The 16,798-nt window shown below is 42.3% G+C and overlaps 1 protein-coding gene across 1 annotated transcript in view; it reads right to left on the bottom strand.

Moving 5' to 3' along the window:
- Window positions 1–16,798, bottom strand: part of CACNA1C (calcium channel, voltage-dependent, L type, alpha 1C subunit) — a 120,366-nt gene that overhangs the window by 96,602 nt on the left and 6,966 nt on the right. Inside the window, 6 exon segments of the mRNA XM_009079347.1 lie at window positions 1–34; window positions 1,814–1,946; window positions 2,772–2,979; window positions 8,774–8,999; window positions 9,799–9,959; window positions 12,030–12,056. The exon segment at window positions 1–34 is cut by the window's left edge and continues 108 nt beyond it. Of these exon segments, the coding sequence (XP_009077595.1) occupies window positions 1–34; window positions 1,814–1,946; window positions 2,772–2,979; window positions 8,774–8,999; window positions 9,799–9,959; window positions 12,030–12,056 (789 nt within the window).

The raw sequence follows: 16,798 nt of genomic DNA, 5'->3' as shown, positions 1-16,798 counted from the left end.
GATATCTGTTTGTGTGCTACTTAAAGAAAACAGGCTTTGACAGCTGCAGGAAAACATTATAGTAAAGGTTTCTTAATTGAAAATGTTTAGCAACCTGTCATCAGACCTCTCGGATTTTCCAAATTTCCATTTCACACAGCTTATCCAGGATGTGCATATCCAGCATGCACAAACCTACACCTTCCATCCACATAGCTAACACACTCTGTGGGTTTCCAGAACTTCACAACAGAATGTCTTACATAAAACACATCAGTCCAGACTTAGGTTTTAGTTTCTGATTTTCCAAGAGTCTCACTTTGTGCAACAAATCCCACTGCAGATAAGGGGAGCAATGAATATTTTGCATCTTTGACAGTTTAGGTCACATAAGTGGATTTTATGGACAGCAAGCACAGCACTACGATGAGAATTTCTGAGGCAACCAAAAAGGTATAATTTAGTCTGAACAGTGAAGGGTTGAGCTGACAGCTCTGGTACCTCCTAGCAGAGAGTCCATGCATGGCCAGTCATGCCCATGTAGTTGAAGGGCAAGGAGTCACAACTGTTTTCTTATCTTACCAATCAGTGTTTAGATCTCATGTTAGAAACCTGAACATAATCTTGGTTTACAAATTTCTTAAGAGTAGGTCTTATTACACCATGCTAACTTCTAAGCAAACCCAAGTTCAAGGCTTAGTCTGGAAATAGAGACACCTCCCCCTCTGGGCTTCAAGGTCTAATGGCTCCAAAGTCAGCCAGCATGTAGAGCTGGCTCACATTTCCACAAGGAGGTCCAAATTGTAGCTTTTTTTTAAGCTGTCAGGCAGATTGCCTACCTTGACCTTCAGATAAGTGGAATTGCACCATCTCACTTTGAAGTGAGGACATGCAGGTCAACTGAAATGTCAAATAACAGGGTTTGAGAGATCTGAATTATGAGCAAAGGCCAGAAGAGCTGGTCTGAGTCTACAAGGTGGCTTTATAGAAGCATCAGGATAAAAGGAAATGTCACCTCTGACACAGGAGGGCCATTTATTAGGGAAGCAGAAACTAAACATGGACAAATTTGGAGCAAACTGAGATATGGAACAGAACTGTAGCTCTATGCTATATGCAAATTCCTATGAAGAGACACTCACAGCCTAATCATGCAATGTGCTTTGTACCCCCTGGGATATGCACAGTGCCCTCACTTCACCTTGGAGCCAGAGAAAAAGAAAGTTACTTAAGACCAGCACAGGCTGGAAGATAACAGGGCACAGGATTTTCTGTTTGAGGAACACAGATTGCAGAAACTGAAATGGATCACTGGTCCTGTTAGTTTATACACAAATTAATGTATGATCTCACATGAATCAATTATGTCAAGCATATGTTACACCTATTACAGCATTTGTGTACAGCATATTGTAGATTATACATATTCCACATAAGGCTTGGATGAAAGCACATGGAATATAGTACTGAAAAAGCAATTAAAGCAAAAAATATGCAGCAAGTCGAGTTGGAACATACAGAGATTAGTTTCTGGAGAAGGCAGGAAAGAAAAACCTATGAGCAAATTAAGGGGAATGAAAAATCAAAACACTAAACATGCAAAGATATTAAATAAAAGCTAGCATGTGGAACTGGCACGTAGCTGGCTCTTACAACTGTTTATATGCCTTAGCACTAGCTAAAATTAAACAAACTTGTTTAACTTTTGGATGTCCAAAGCCAAAATTCAGCCCTAGGGAAAAGGTAAAAATGTGAGGTATGAAATACATTATTTTCTGGCATAACAAAGTAAATGGTGGCTTCAAATTCAGCCCCACTTGCAGCAAAGAGTAGCATCAAAGGATACAGTTTCCACAGATGAAGAGGATGATGAAGTAAATACAGACCAACATTCCTGGAAAAGAGGGGCCGCCATAAGCCATGATCCCATCATACATCACCGAATTCCAGTCCTCCCCAGTCAGGATCTAAATGACACATTCCCACCAATAAGGGATACAGTGTTAGACCACACAGAGAATTCGAAAACCCCATTAACACAAAGATATCTACTGTCCTAGAGAACACCCCCTCCCCCAGGATGGCTGGAGTCTCTCACTGTGTCCAGCCAGAACATTAAAAAAACCCCAAACCACAAACTGCAGAACAAGGAGAATGCAAAGATGGTCTGTGCTCAAAGTGTGAAACAAACCCAGGCAGACGTCACCTTGAAGATGATGGCTGAAGCCAAACAGCTCTCCCAAACAACTCTATTTAAGTCTTCCCACTTTTTCCAGGCATTTCCCTCCCACGTGGCTATTGTTTCAGACCAGCTGCACAACCTATAGCACTGCCCTCAGCACAGCCCTCCCTGTCCCTTCCCTTTGCACACAAATGAAATCATGATCCTGATGCTCTACGGTGATCCCTCCCAAAGCTGCAGTTGGGTTAAAGGCCATTGGATTACATCTGTGGTGCTGTGAGAAGACATTTGTCCCCCTGTATTATGTGGGGGGAGGACAGCACCAGGGTTGGACTTTGGCATGCAGGTGCTGCCTTGTGACATGGCAATGGTTGTTCTCTTGTCCCACCCTGCTAAGATGTGGTGGCCTTGCTACACACAGGGGGTTTTGGCTTTGGTTCCCCACTTTGGGAGGGAATACCCCTGTGCTGGCAGCACAGTGTGGCTCCTGGGGCTGTTAGTGCAATGTCCAGCCCTGGGGATGGTCAGGCTGCAGGGGAAGGTCACAGGACCTATCCTGCCCCGTGTGAACACAACGTTTTGACCCCCCTGGGACCACTCATGCCCTTACCTGAAACACGGTGAGGAGGGACTGAGGGAAGTTGTCAAATGTACTCCTCCTGGTCTGCATCTCATCAAAGTTAAACTTGCCCCCAAAGAGCTGCATCCCCAGGAGTGAGAAGATGATAATGAAGAGGAAGAGAAGCAGCAACAGGGAGGCAATGGAGCGGACTGAATTCAGGAGTGAAGCCACGAGGTTACTCAGGGAGTTCCAATATCTGGGAGGCAAAACAGAGACAGTTAAAATTCCTTCAATCCGAGACAGGTGCTCATGGACTGCACAGGATATTGGTTCAGGCATATGGGCAGGCATTTCCAAACACCCTGTTAAGCAGTGAATCACTGATGTGCTTCCCAAAGATAATGAGACCTACTGCAGCTAATGAGTAGTTTTACTACCACACGTGTACATACACAATCCTCTCCACCCCCCACTCCACACACACACCCAGAAGATTATTCCAGCACTCTCCATCTAGGGCTCTGCACATCTTACATCAATATACAGTGATTAGTTCTTGCTGCTTCAGTGAGTTACATTCTAACCAACCTCATTACAACACTCACAGATGTTACAGCAGCCAGAATACCTCACTCCAGAGAATGGCCTGTAATAACTACAAGAACAGATGGGGAATCTGTTTGGATGCAAATACAAACTTGTCCAAAATCTGCTGTGTGTGAGTATGTGCTTGGGCTCACTCACACACAGAGGCTGCTAAGCTTTCTGGGATTGAGAGGAATGAAAGATATTAATGGTTCTTTTACATGGACTCTAAAAGAGACTCCAGATCTACATTCATTTGGAAGAACATCACTGCTTTATGGAGGGGTATCAAACCTGCTATACTACTTCAAACAGGCTGCAGAACATTTTGAAAGGGCTTCATTCAACAGACAGGATGGCTAAAGCCTGTTCTCCCAGTGTATTCAGGCTCGTGCCCAGTTCAGTTTCATGCATGATGCAGAGGAAGGATCTTGCCCTTGTTCCACGCTAGAGCTCAAATCGATGCCAGCAGCATGCTTGCTGCAGCATGTAAACTTGCTTGCATTCTTTGCCAGCCTGCAGAGGAGTCATGTGTTGGAAAAGGCTTCAGAAAAAAAAATCCTGAAGAATTCACCACATTACCCATGAAACAACTTCTACTGCCATCTTGCATCTACTCAACCACTCCTACTGTACTGCTCAGCTGGCCACGACTTCTGCTCCTTTCTGCCGTTTTGAGTCTGGCAGAGCTTTTAGACTGGGCTGAAGATTAGCTGTCACCTTTCAATCACCTCACTTTGAATGTACATTACTAGCAAGCTTCAACAACTTTCACATGTCAGCAGGCCAGCAATGCTTGCCTGTGACCTCTAAGTGTTCTTTCTACCTGGACTACCACCATGCTTTGAGCTTCTACTATGGCCAATGTCCTCCACTCCCTTCTCCAAAAGTTCTTAACACTGAACCTTTCTTTACTCAGAGGACTCTGTGTTTCTAACCCTTGGAGACAAAAGCTCCACTTAAGAAAGATGACAGACATATCTGGTGCTCTGGCTCTTTTGAGGAAGTCTGATCCTTCCACACAGGGATTTTTTCTGAAGGCAGTATACTCATTAGAAACAAAGGTTCTTAAAATCCCAGTTAAATTCATATTTTTAAAATGTCAGTGTAAAAAGAATACTTTTCTTGTCCCACAGAAGACAGGAATGACTGAGCAGCCCTTTCACTTTGTGAAGGTTAGCAATCTGATCTAGAGAGGGACATTGCCATGTCCTCGGAAGTGCAGCAACTGGTTCATCTCCAAGGATTGAGCTTCAAAGACAACTCTGATGTTTTCCCTCCAGCCCAGCTTCAGCACTTCAGAGAACACTAGAATGCTTTAAAGTTTAACTGCAATTAAAGAGATGAGCAATGAAGAACTACAGAGCAAAGGTAAGGGCATGGAAGCTGTGGGCTCAGTGCCACCGAATACCCACACTGGATGTGCAGTGTAACAGCTCACTGTATTCCAGTTCTTGCTTACAGCTCACATACTTTCATGCTTTAGGAAGAAGGAAAAGTGAGACAGAAAAAGGGAAATATTAATTTCTGAATTCAGCACCCTAAAAGCAGAAGTTGATAGGTTTCAGAATATCTCTCCAAGTCCTCTAGTGTCAGTCAGGACACACATTTCCTAGGTCTTCCTAGCAGTGCCCTTAAGAAGCATACACTAAAGCTGGTCCCAGTGACTCCCTTTGAGCTTAAATGCCTTGCTATCTCAACACACAACTGCAAACTTCTATCAGTTCTGCATTTCTTACAAACAGCTCAATACCTGAGATTCAGATTCTTACTCAAATATCAAACTTAGAGCAATTAACTGAGATGACCTGGAGATAAGATTAGTGCTGGTTTATTTGTGTACTGAATGCTAGCTAGAAATAAAGCACCATTAGAAAAGTAAATAAACCAATCTAGGGAAGAAAAAAGCTGGAAAAGGAAAAAGGAGAGGATAAGGAAGGCTTGACTTGACTAGGATGTGAAAATACCAATTGTCTTATCTCAGTGTCCTAGAAGCCTGACCTGAGGTTACAATCTGTCACATTAGGTGGCTGCAGAACTAGGATGAACACTCCCTCAAAGTGAGATCTGAGATTGCTTAATGAAACACAAGGTTTTAAAATCAGCAATGGTTGAAGCCCGGACAAAGAGAAAGTCTCTCACTACTTCTTCCTCTTTGGTTAACAAACTACAAATAAAACCCCCAGTGCTGGATGGAATGGGAGAGGAAGCACTGCTGCTGCCTCAGACTGATGGGGAAATAAATGCATGTGCTCCTTCAGAGCTCCCATTTGCAGATCTCAGCCCCTGGAGGATGCCAGTGAACGAGGCACTGCAAAGCCCCAGTGAGCAGCAGGTGATTAGTATCCCTGTTTCAACGTGGAGGAAAGATGCAGAGAAGATAAAGGGTTTGTTCAACATCTCACACAATAATCAATGACAGAACTGGACGAGAACGTAATGTGTTCTTTTAGTCTCTTCTCTCTCTTCTTTCTCCATGGCCTTCCACTATGTCTTTATGATACTGGCAAGCACAGATGCAGAGCTTAAAACAGTAGCAACAGCTGGCAGTCTCACTGTGGGAAAGCTTCCCACACTGCTCAGCCAATATAACACCACTTTGAACTCAGGTACACAAAAAAAGATGCCCTGTCTCTCCCCCCTCCAGTTCACAGTGCCATATCTAATGGCAGGATTAGGTATAAAACATCAAATTTCTGTATGCTGTTCCAAATAATATGATTTACTTTTTAAATATAAAGGACTATATATAGGGATTTATAAAGTGGTAAAGGACTACTTCTAATGAGAAAATAATTTGTCTTCTCACAGCAAAGAGAAACATCCTGCACAGCACTCTGAGAATTAGGGAGAATAAAGCAAACATTATATTGTCTGCTTGTCTAATGTATTTATAATTTTGGAAGAAATGTTTGCTTTTGAAATCCTGAATGTGGTTTCTAAATGGTGCATTGTTCATCTGATGATGTCTTTATTTGTTTCTATTCTATTAAGGAGCTATATTTGTGTTTCTCCTAGAACTGTTATCATCTTGATGCACACAGAATTTGTTTGTGCTGTTTGTGGTGTTTACCACGGAAAATCCATACAAATATATAAAACATAGGCTACCTGCTGATATATTCTCACCAGAGTGAATTTCCTGCTTTGTGCCTTTTTAATGCCCTTGATTTTCACTCCTTTCCCCATGTCACTGCTAATGAATATATATTTGCCATAAAACATGACACTATTATCCCTCCTACCCTTCCCAGTTTTCTAGTATTGCATCTTTCTGTATTATCATTGCACTCAGGTGGTGTATTCCACCAGTATGGATAACATCATCCATAAATCATCATTGTATTTAGAGCCGAGGGAATAATGAAAAAAATTGTAATTTACTGGAGAACACTGAGCTAAAAGTTTTGCTCTAGTGCCAGAATATTCTCTCCTGCAGTTAGACATGAGTGGGCTTAAAATATTGCTTTGGAGGCTCATGTTAGGGCCTTCCACATGAGGTTAAACTTCATCCAGAGAGGGGAAAAATCATGAAGAAAATGATGAATAACTACAAAACACAAATTTGAAACTACTGCAACCTACTTGCCAACATTTCAGGAACAGGAAAGGAGGTGAAAATCTGATTAATACATTTTGCATTATGAGTTATTTCCCAGCTCTGTGCTCTACACATAGACCCATGCACAAGTTGCAGAAGACATATTCCAGGTAACATTTGTTTCCATAGAAAATCGTATTTTAATTGTCCTGCAGAAGGAAGGCAAATATAACTAGTCCTACTGCTGGTTGGTTCCATCCTTACACCCCTACCAGAAGCTTTTGGAATATTTGAGTATTCCAGTAGCTCAAGCTTTCTGAAGTATTAATGATATTCTCTCAGTGCTTGCCTTTCTATTAGAGAATTCTGTAGCTAGCTTATATATTTTGTGTAGGAGTGGAGAAATGTCTTGAAAAAACAATGACCTCTCCAGGATGCTATGTTGAAGCTTGTGCTTTTATAGCTATTGGTATGTTGCCCTGGGTGTATCTGATTACCCAATGCCTGAAACAGCTACTGGTTTCCTCAGAAACCAGGCCTGGGACTCAGTGATGATAGCTTTCAGACCCAAAGATCCAGGAAAAAAAACAGACCAGAAATCCCCACTCTTTCTGAAAGAGGGGATAAAGGCAAAGATACCTTTCTTGCTGCAAACTCTTGTTAGCAGGAACATTTTCCCCTCTTCTATGATCACTAATCTAAACAGACCCCTTTTATTTTTCCCTTTTTTAATAGCTGTAGGCTTGCTTTGGCCTCTCTTACTGAGACTGAAAACTGATTTTCTGTGTCTGCCACCCAACCCTGAAAACCATCCATCCTGCCAGAGAGCTGAGGCTCAGAAGCTTTCAGGGTAAATCTTGCATGGTGCACAACCCAAGTCTGTTGGTTTTTTCTGCCTCTCAGCTCTGCCATCCTGACTGTCTTCCACTTTTGGTCTTGTTTTTCTCATGTGCTATGCTTTTTATCTCAATTTTGTCAGAACTTTCCTTGGGGAGATTGTATAGCAATTCTAGGGGCATTTTCATAGCTGAGTGTGCAGAAAACACTCGTTCACCATCTTGAGTCAAGTTTTTTGTAAGGTGCTGACTGGTGCTCACATGGGAAAAGGCAGAGCTTGTGCTGCTTGGGGTAAGCACTTGACCAGATTTGTTCCAAGAGCTCCCATCTGGGTAAGTTTGGAGCTGATCTCTCCTACAACCTCTCCTCAAGCTGAAAAAGTCCTGCCAAACCAAGCTGGTGTTTTGGAGGTACCTGACTCAGGAAGCAGGGACTGTTTAATAGAAATCACTGTGCCATTATGCAAAGGGAGAAGAGAAAGAATGGAAAGGAAAAAGAAGGAATACTGGGATCTGGAAAAAGTCTGATTTCTTTGTAAAGCTGCTGCTTCATGCTGGACTCCTCTGGAGGGGAATAGCTGGCGACATCCTTTGTCTATAGCTGCTGGTGTTGATATCATCTCCCTCTCAGGTCACTGTTGAGTCTACTGGACCTGGCACAGGCTCCTCAGTCAAATGTTGTTTTGGCTCAAAGCAGTCTTTCAGGCTCCTCTCTGTCACCAAAAAGCATCAGAGAAGGTCACAAGGCTATCTGCTGTTTTATTTTTGCTGTGTCTTTTGCAGGGAACCAACTGTAAGAGCCCAAGCTCAGCTCACATTAGGCTTCCAGATTTCACTTCAACAATTTGCATGGTATCAAGTGTCTCCAGCTCCCTATGCCAGACTCCTCACCAATCCTTACCACACACAGCCAGGATATCCAGTCTGTACAGCCTTCCCCATCCTGACAGAGACCTCAGAAGCTGAGGAATGTTAACCTAGCACTCTCACTATCCAATTAGTGGTAAGAAAGAGATGTGACTTGTACCTATACATGCCATGCATTTGAACATTCGCCCTCCTGCAGCCCCAAAGAAGTCATAAAGTACCTTGTGATTTTAAATATTCTTAGGAGTCGAACACATCTCAGAACCGAAATGCCCAGAGGTGACATGATCTTTGTCTCAACCAGAATAGTTTCCAGGATTCCTCCACACACAATGAAACAGTCAAAGCGGTTGAAGAGGGACACAAAATAGGCCTGGAGACCAAGGCTGTACATCTTCAGCAGCATCTCTGCCGTGAAAAGAGCTAGCAGCACCTTATTGGCAGTGTCTCATGAAAAACAGAAAGAAACAGATTAAGGAAACTTAGTCAAAAGATCAGCACAGCTAATCACCAGCCCTTGCTTCTAAGAAACCCCTTTTGGGATCAGTCTTAAAAATTAACTTCAGATAAGCCTGGGTCAAAGAATGAGCTTCAGAAGTGTGGGCATCTCATTCACAGATATGCTTTACCAAGGTGTTTACAGCAATTCTCATGTATTGCACATACAGCTGCAACATGTTACACAACCTCCAATGGCAGGGACATGTCTTCCTGTGCACAACCTCCCATCACACTTGTCATCTGCAGAGGAGAGTGGGAATAGAAGAGCTGCTGTGCTACCTACTGTTGCCTAATTAAGCCTTTCAGCTGCTCTCACCTCCAGAGAGAATTCAACTGTTCTGCAGACAGAAGAACTTTACAAATCACTCTTCATCACCTCCCTAATAATTAGAATTTATCATAAATGCCATTTCAGGAAAAACCTTGGAGAACATGTGGCTCCCAGTAGCTATCCACAAATTGGAAATCCAGTGGCTGCAAATATTTATTTAGCATAAGCTCCTGGTTTTGCTCACACCCAAGGGAACGCTGCTTTGATTGGGAATGAGCTACTTACATTTCCCCTAAAACTTCTCCCATTGCAGGCAGATATGTTTATTGTACTATTTCAGATCCTCCACGGACAGAGAAGTGTTTGGAGCTGTGTATGCTCCTTTCACACTGTGTGGTTTAATGCATCAGCTCCTCTGTCAGCTCCATTTTATGACACCAACTGTAATAAACAGAACCATCAGCTTCTCCTCACCTTGGACCTCCGTGAGCCAGTCTGGCTGGTTGTAGTGTTCAGAGGCAATGGTGAGGGTGTTGAGAAACACAAGGAAGATCACCAACCAATAGAAGACATTGGACTTGACAGCGGCACGGCACTTTCTTCTGCAGAATCGATTCCATCGGCGCCAGTAGCGGCTTGAAAAATTGGAAAAGGAAAAGTTCTGTTCAGATAGGCAACCTAAGGCTATTGCAATTCTCTGTCAAGAGAGACTCCAGCCTTGATTTATTGTTCGAGAACAGTAGAGAATAACTTTAAAGTTCACCCTCAGAAATGTTCTCTCATTCTCATCTGAGTCGACAGGAGTGATCATCCTTCCTTTAGCTACAGGAACAGAGTTAGTCCTAAACCAATTTGCAACATCTTCAAGCAATATCTTAATCTGATTAAGACATCCACCGCAGCTACCCTGGGAGGTTTTTTTAGCCCAGTTCCCACAAAAGTAATTATTCCTCTTGTATTTGATGCCTGTGGCTTGCAGTGGGACCGTGCCCAGCCTCAGGATAGTCAATGAAAAGATACCCACTATATCACGTGAACCTTTGGATGAAGTCCTTGGAGAGGAGAGGTCAAATAAAATGCAGAGAACTTTTCCGACATTCAGCAGTGTTCAGGAGTAAGACCAATACAAGGCTAACTCTGAACAAAACCCCAAAGCTCAGGGCACCTCAGCATCTCACCTTCATGCCTGGAACTAAGGGTACCATTTGCTAATCAACAGACTTTTTAAAGTTTGCCTTCCATGAACACATCCCCTTGTGTCACTGATTTCTGAGGGTAATTACTAACCACAGAAGATATTTAAAGCTAATTACACACCTCCTACTCTTCAGAATTTAACTTGCATAGCAACCAGTTTCCAGGCAACACTTGCCACTGTATAATAAATCTAATAGATTTATATAGATACTATATACATATGTGTGTGTCCATGTGTGTGTGTCTGAAGGGACATGCACAGCATTATAGGCAGAAAGAACTTTTCTTGGCTAGTCTTCTCTTGTGTATTATTTTCAGTGATAAACTATGGCCATGCCTCAGTGTTCAGCATCTATATGAATGACAGCAAGGCAATGTGAACACAATGTGAACAATCATTTTGCAACAACAATTTAACAGGTAATCAAAGCCAGGCTGGTTTATCTGTGCAATTTATAAAGTTATCCAGTATAGCTATCACCAACATTTAATACAGGTTGTGTGCTTTGCAGCGGATTTGGGATAAGAAATGATCTTCCCAATGTCCAGAAATGGGCACAGCACTAAAGACATTTATGTTGTCATTAAATCCTTTGCAATCTCACACAGTTCAGTGTGTACTTGTGCACAAATGTGCATGCACATGACAGTGTATGGTGGTTTCTCGTGCTTACACCTACACTCTGCACAGGGATCCATGTAGACAGGATGTATGCACATGTAAACCCTGAATTTGCACTAGTGTTCATTATTTAGGTAAGCTGAAGGACACAGTTACTCACTTGTTCCAGTTATTCTGAAAATTAATCTCTTTTTTTAAATAAAACTGACTCAGAATTCAGGGTTATGGTGGCAGCTGAGTATTCTGAAAATTAATCTCTTTTTTTAATAAAACTGACTCAGAATCCAGGGTTATGGTGGCAGCTGAACTCCTACCCAAGAGGTAGAAATGGACCTTAGCAATCAAGTTCCATGAGTTCAGTCAGCAAACTCACAAATGACCACTTTGGGACTGCTTCCTTTTTTCAAAAGCTCTAAGTCAACAGGAAAACAAATACCACCAGAAAAACTCCCCATGTCCCAGGGTGAAAGGGACAATTTCACAGCCAAGTTGCAAACCTCATCAGCTGAAATATTTACAATCAAGCAAAGCAAAGTAGTGCAACAAAGTGTAGGAAAGAGAGCCTTGAGCTGACAGGGTTGATGTTGATGGATGTAGTATAAGTATGTGGTTGAACTGCTTTGTACTTCTGCTTTTATGTTTTATGGTTCAAGATAAGTAGGTAGCAATCAGACAGGTACCTCTAAGTGGAATAATGTCAGTGGTTCCCGTGCCTTGTTTCAGTATGAAAATAAAAAACAATATTGATTTTTGACTACAATCTGACATATTTGGCAGTACCTCCTAGATTCACCACTGCATCCCAGAGATGCTGGAGTGAACCACTTCACAAAATGAGGAACAAAATCAGTAGAAAGGAGGAAAAGCAAAAGTCAGTTCTACTTACCTAAATTTTGATTTTGAGATCCGATGCCTGAAAGACAAGAATTGCAATTAAAGTCTCTGAAGCTGTCCCATACCTCCCAGGCTTTTGTGAAAATAGCAATAGAAAGAAAGAAAATTAAGCTCAATCCATTTATTTCATCAGTGCTGTTTTCCTCTTGAATCTGCTGTAAGTCAATGCAGGCACTGGGCACAGCTAGAACTCCCTGATACACAAATCTTGGTTTTCTTGTGGGAGTCATGAAGCAGGAGTCATGCCATGATGGGATTTTACCACCTACAGATATCAGTGAACTAGCTTTTCTCTTGGGTAACAGGCTGGCCTAATGCTGGGGGCACTCTACAACTGCTAACAAATTTATTTCTCAAGTATGATTCTTTTTTTTTCCTTTTAGTCACTATTTTTTAAATATTAAAATATGTATGATTTTATACAGACTTGTTGCTTTCACACATCACCTGTCATGTCAGGATATATAAACACATTATGAAACCATAATAACAGGGAAAATAATGCTTTCTTTTCTTTTTAGCAGTTGAAGGAAAAACAGTGCAGGGCAGATATTTTCAAACTTGGATACTAACACTTATTTGTCTTTGCTATCTATGTAAATTGCTTTGCATTCAAATTGGTCTGGACCATAACAGGGTCTGTTGTTATCAATGAAATGTTGGGAATTAAGAATTCCTGAAACTTGGCCATGTTCCCATTATATATGTGTTTAAGTATCTAAGTTCATGCATTTGGATTGATCCATCTAAATAATCTCTTTAACCTTCCACAAGAAGTCAGAGGCAAAGCTAGTAATAGACCCCAGTTCTCTAACCACTACCTTGCTCTGCTTGACACGTGTTCTGTAAAGCCTTTGAACTTTTTGGCTGTCTCTTGGCACATCCATAATGATGCACAGAGAAATAAATGCATGTGGATACAATGACACGAGGTGATGACAGAGGTGATTTAGGAAGCTGCAAAATCCACTATCAGAAGAAATGAGAGTCTGGGAAGTGACTATGAACAAGATATTTCTGCTGGGTTGAAGCATTTCTTAAGGTTCCCTCTATGATAGGAAAGTGATTCATTGTTGACAACAGTCAGCAAAGGTCTTACTGTACTGACTTAAAATTGGATTCACTGTTAGTAGACACGGGACAATGTAATTCTCAAAGCACCTAACACGACTTTCTGTAGCAGCCTTAAAAATGGCCATGTCCCTGCCTGAGGACATCAGTTCCTGACAAGTAATCAGTGATGGGTCAGGTTCCTTATGGGGAAGGGATTTTAGTGATAGGAACATTTCACCAGCAGATGGTCCAAGTCAAAAAAAAAAAAAAAGACTTTGCACCGCACACAGGCAGCTTGTCTAGGCCACATACTAGGCAGCAGTGTGGTTACAAACACACCCCACTCCTGATAAAGAAGAAACAATGCACTGGTGGAACAGAATGCTAAATGATGCTGCAGAGAGGAAGCAAGCTGCAATAAGGACACGGAGTGAAGCACCTCCAAGGCACAGCCTGAACGTTAAGCTATCCCAGTTCCTCACTGGGAATGCTTGCTGGATAAGCACCACCAGCAAACTGGGATGGATCAGATTTACAGGCACCAGGAAAGGCTAAGACAAAGCCAGGGAGAATGAAAAATCCCAGTGAAGGAGAAAGCTGGGCACCAGCAAGGAGGTGGGGAGGATTTTGATAAGGAAAATTTGGCGGGGGTGGAGAGAGAGAGAGGGAGAGAGAGAGATGGATTAGGGAACCTGCCTGATGGAAGAGGAAGAACAGGGAGTGTGAAGTCCTCTGGTAACCTCTGTAGTTAATGGTTTCCCAGCTCTGTGGTATTAAGGAATCTTTTATGCTTTTTAAGCAAAAGAGATGCAGCAGGTGTAGTACTCATCATGCATGGGGTAATTATATCTTTGGAGCATGATGAGCAGCAGCCAAGTGCATTCAGTGCTCCCACAGGTTAGTTACAGCCTTCATCCCCCCCACCTTGCCTTACTGCTATGGCAGAAGGTTTTATCACATGTGGGTGTGCTATATATATAGAACAGGACAAGGAAGGAGGATTAGATTTATATTTAGAGGTAGAATCCAAGAGTGAAATGGAATTTTGGAAACAAACTGTATAATAACTGATTCTGAAAACATTATGCATGAATCTGAAACACCTTTTTCAAGTGGCTGTTATGATCAAGATTGTTTTTCAGAACCAGGGTTAACAATGTCATATAAAAATGCCTTTATGGCATCATTAGGGGCTGTTGAATAGTCTGGATTTGGGGCATTGCAATGGTGTCTTTGTGACATTCCAAACTGGCACTTGACAGGGGTTCAGGGTGGACCAGACTCTCTGCTGAGCTTAAACATGGACCTCTTGCATCCCTGGTACCTTTAAGTCATTGGGAGAAAGATAATGTCTCCATTTGCATCCAACTCTGGAATGTCTTGAGAAAATATTGTTTACAATCATGGTACAGGAGCTTATTCCAATCACTACTGAGTGTTTTTATCATAGGAACGGTGTAACTCAGATTATCTTTCAGACAGACAGACTCAAAAATCAGATCTTTACTGTTTGGCTCCCTATCTTTATAGGATGTATCATTTCTAATCTTATGTAGTTACGTACCACAGTGAAATTCAAAGATTTTTATCAACCTAAACTCTGGATAATCAGCATAACTCCAATGCAGTGAGACATCTCACATTCTAAGACAGAGTCTTTGTTTCCCTCTTCATGGTGGACAGGGTGCCAGAGCAGGCACTTGTGAAGGATGTGACACTTTTGTATAACAGGGATTGAGGACTCTGAGTACACATAGCAAACAATTTTGGAAAAATCTTGTATGTCACCAAGCATGAGACAAAGGCCACGTCAGTTGTTTTCTGGGTGTAGACATTACTAAACATGACCATGAAATTATCTGACATGCTGATCATAACTGCTTTTATATCATCCCATTTAGAGGCAAGTACCTTCATGAGGACTCACAAATCCCCCTGGATACCTGAGTACACATAGCAAACAATTTTGGAAAAATCTTGTATGTCACCAAGCATGAGACAAAGGCCACGTCAGTTGTTTTCTGGGTGTAGACATTACTAAACATGACCATGAAATTATCTGACATGCTGATCATAACTGCTTTTATATCATCCCATTTAGAGGCAAGTACCTTCATGAGGACTCACAAATCCCCCTGGATACCAGTAAAAGCGTACCTTCATGAGGACTCACAAATCCCCTTGGATATTAGTAAAAGCTCTCAGAAGAGCAGGAACACAGAAGTGGACTTTCCTACACCCTAGTTTATACTGAGAACATCCAAAGAGCTGTACCTGTGCATATCCTACAGATTTTAGAACTATGAGAATGGAGTCCTGGTGTGACATTGACTCTGTTTTGGTGCAATATGGTGCATTCATGCAATTACTGGTCATTGATCCCTTTCTCTATTCCTGGTGATGACAATTTCCTTGCCCCTAGTCAGAATGCTGGTACCCCTGAGAAGATGTCCACCCTAAGGTCCTTTTTCCACGCATTACTGGGGCAAGAGCATATAGTGATGCAATGTTTTCAGGACTGTATGCTGCATACCTGAGAATCTCTCAGCCTACTAAAGTGTTAGGGCTAAGTTCTACCTTCAGCTGTGTTTCTGTGATTCACACTGAAGCAATGGGTCTCCATCCTGCCTGCTGCCCTCTGCACTACACAATTAACATCTGAGAGCTGTACAGGAACATGCACAGACCGTTTCTTATTTCTGACCATTAATTAAAAGCCTCCAACAAAACAGAATGGATGACTGGCCCTGGAGAACTTGCATTCTGATGTGGGCTGAGATCCTCCTGTTGAGGCAACCAATGGATTTCAGCAGAGTCCATACAGTGATGTCCCTTCTCCTGTTCTTTACAATCTTGCCCTTCTTGCAGAAGCACTGGAGTGCATGCTGAGCTGATGGGAGCGATGCTGGTTTGCAGAGGTGATTGTTGGCTAGGAGCAGTAAGAATCTACAGAACATCTGTAAGAAAACTAGATCTGTCTAGCTTAAAATTGAGCTAGTTTGCTGTTCAACAGGCTTTCTTAGAGACTGGGAAAATAGGCCAGCACTTCAGCATTCAGTAAATAATCCTGCTCTCCCTGTGGCAAGTCACAGGCAAGGCTTGTCACAGCATGCGAAGTAGGACGATAATTCCTTCCACAAGGGCATGCTATTGTCCTTTAGACACATACCTAGAGCTGACTGTGAATATTAAAAGCACCTTGCTCATAATGAATTGGAGAGCAGCAGCTGAGACTGACATGTAAGGGTTGATCCCATGTGTTTTCCGCTGAAGTCAGCAGTGGTTTCAGAGCTTCTGGCAGACTTTTCTTACCACTGCTCCTGATGTGATGGAGACTTTGGTCCCATCACATCACAAGGAGGTTACCTTCTCATTAGGTGAAAACCAGCAGCAACTACAGTGAACCTGCAAGCAAACCAACTCTTTCACCTTTACCACTGGCTCCTATGTGGATTATTGCAAGAACTGCACAGGAATTATTTTTCCAGCCAGAAGAGCACCAAGGGAAAAATCAGCTGCCAGGAAAAGCTTTCATTGCTTGCAGTATTTCCAGGACACACTGGTTTTGGTGGAAAGCCACTGTAGGTTGTTCATTTGATCTTGTTTTGTCGTTTGAACAGTATTTGGTGGAAAGGCAACTGAACTGTCCCCCAAATGTATGGAAATCCTGGCCAAGGGCGAAAATGCCAAGTGGCTTATTGTTTCAAC

Source organism: Acanthisitta chloris, unplaced genomic scaffold (assembly GCF_000695815.1).
Source record: "Acanthisitta chloris isolate BGI_N310 unplaced genomic scaffold, ASM69581v1 scaffold11107, whole genome shotgun sequence".
Taxonomy (NCBI): domain Eukaryota; kingdom Metazoa; phylum Chordata; class Aves; order Passeriformes; family Acanthisittidae; genus Acanthisitta; species Acanthisitta chloris.
The sequence above is the reverse complement of the archived record's forward strand: the minus strand, read 5'-3'. Positions and strand labels throughout refer to the sequence as shown.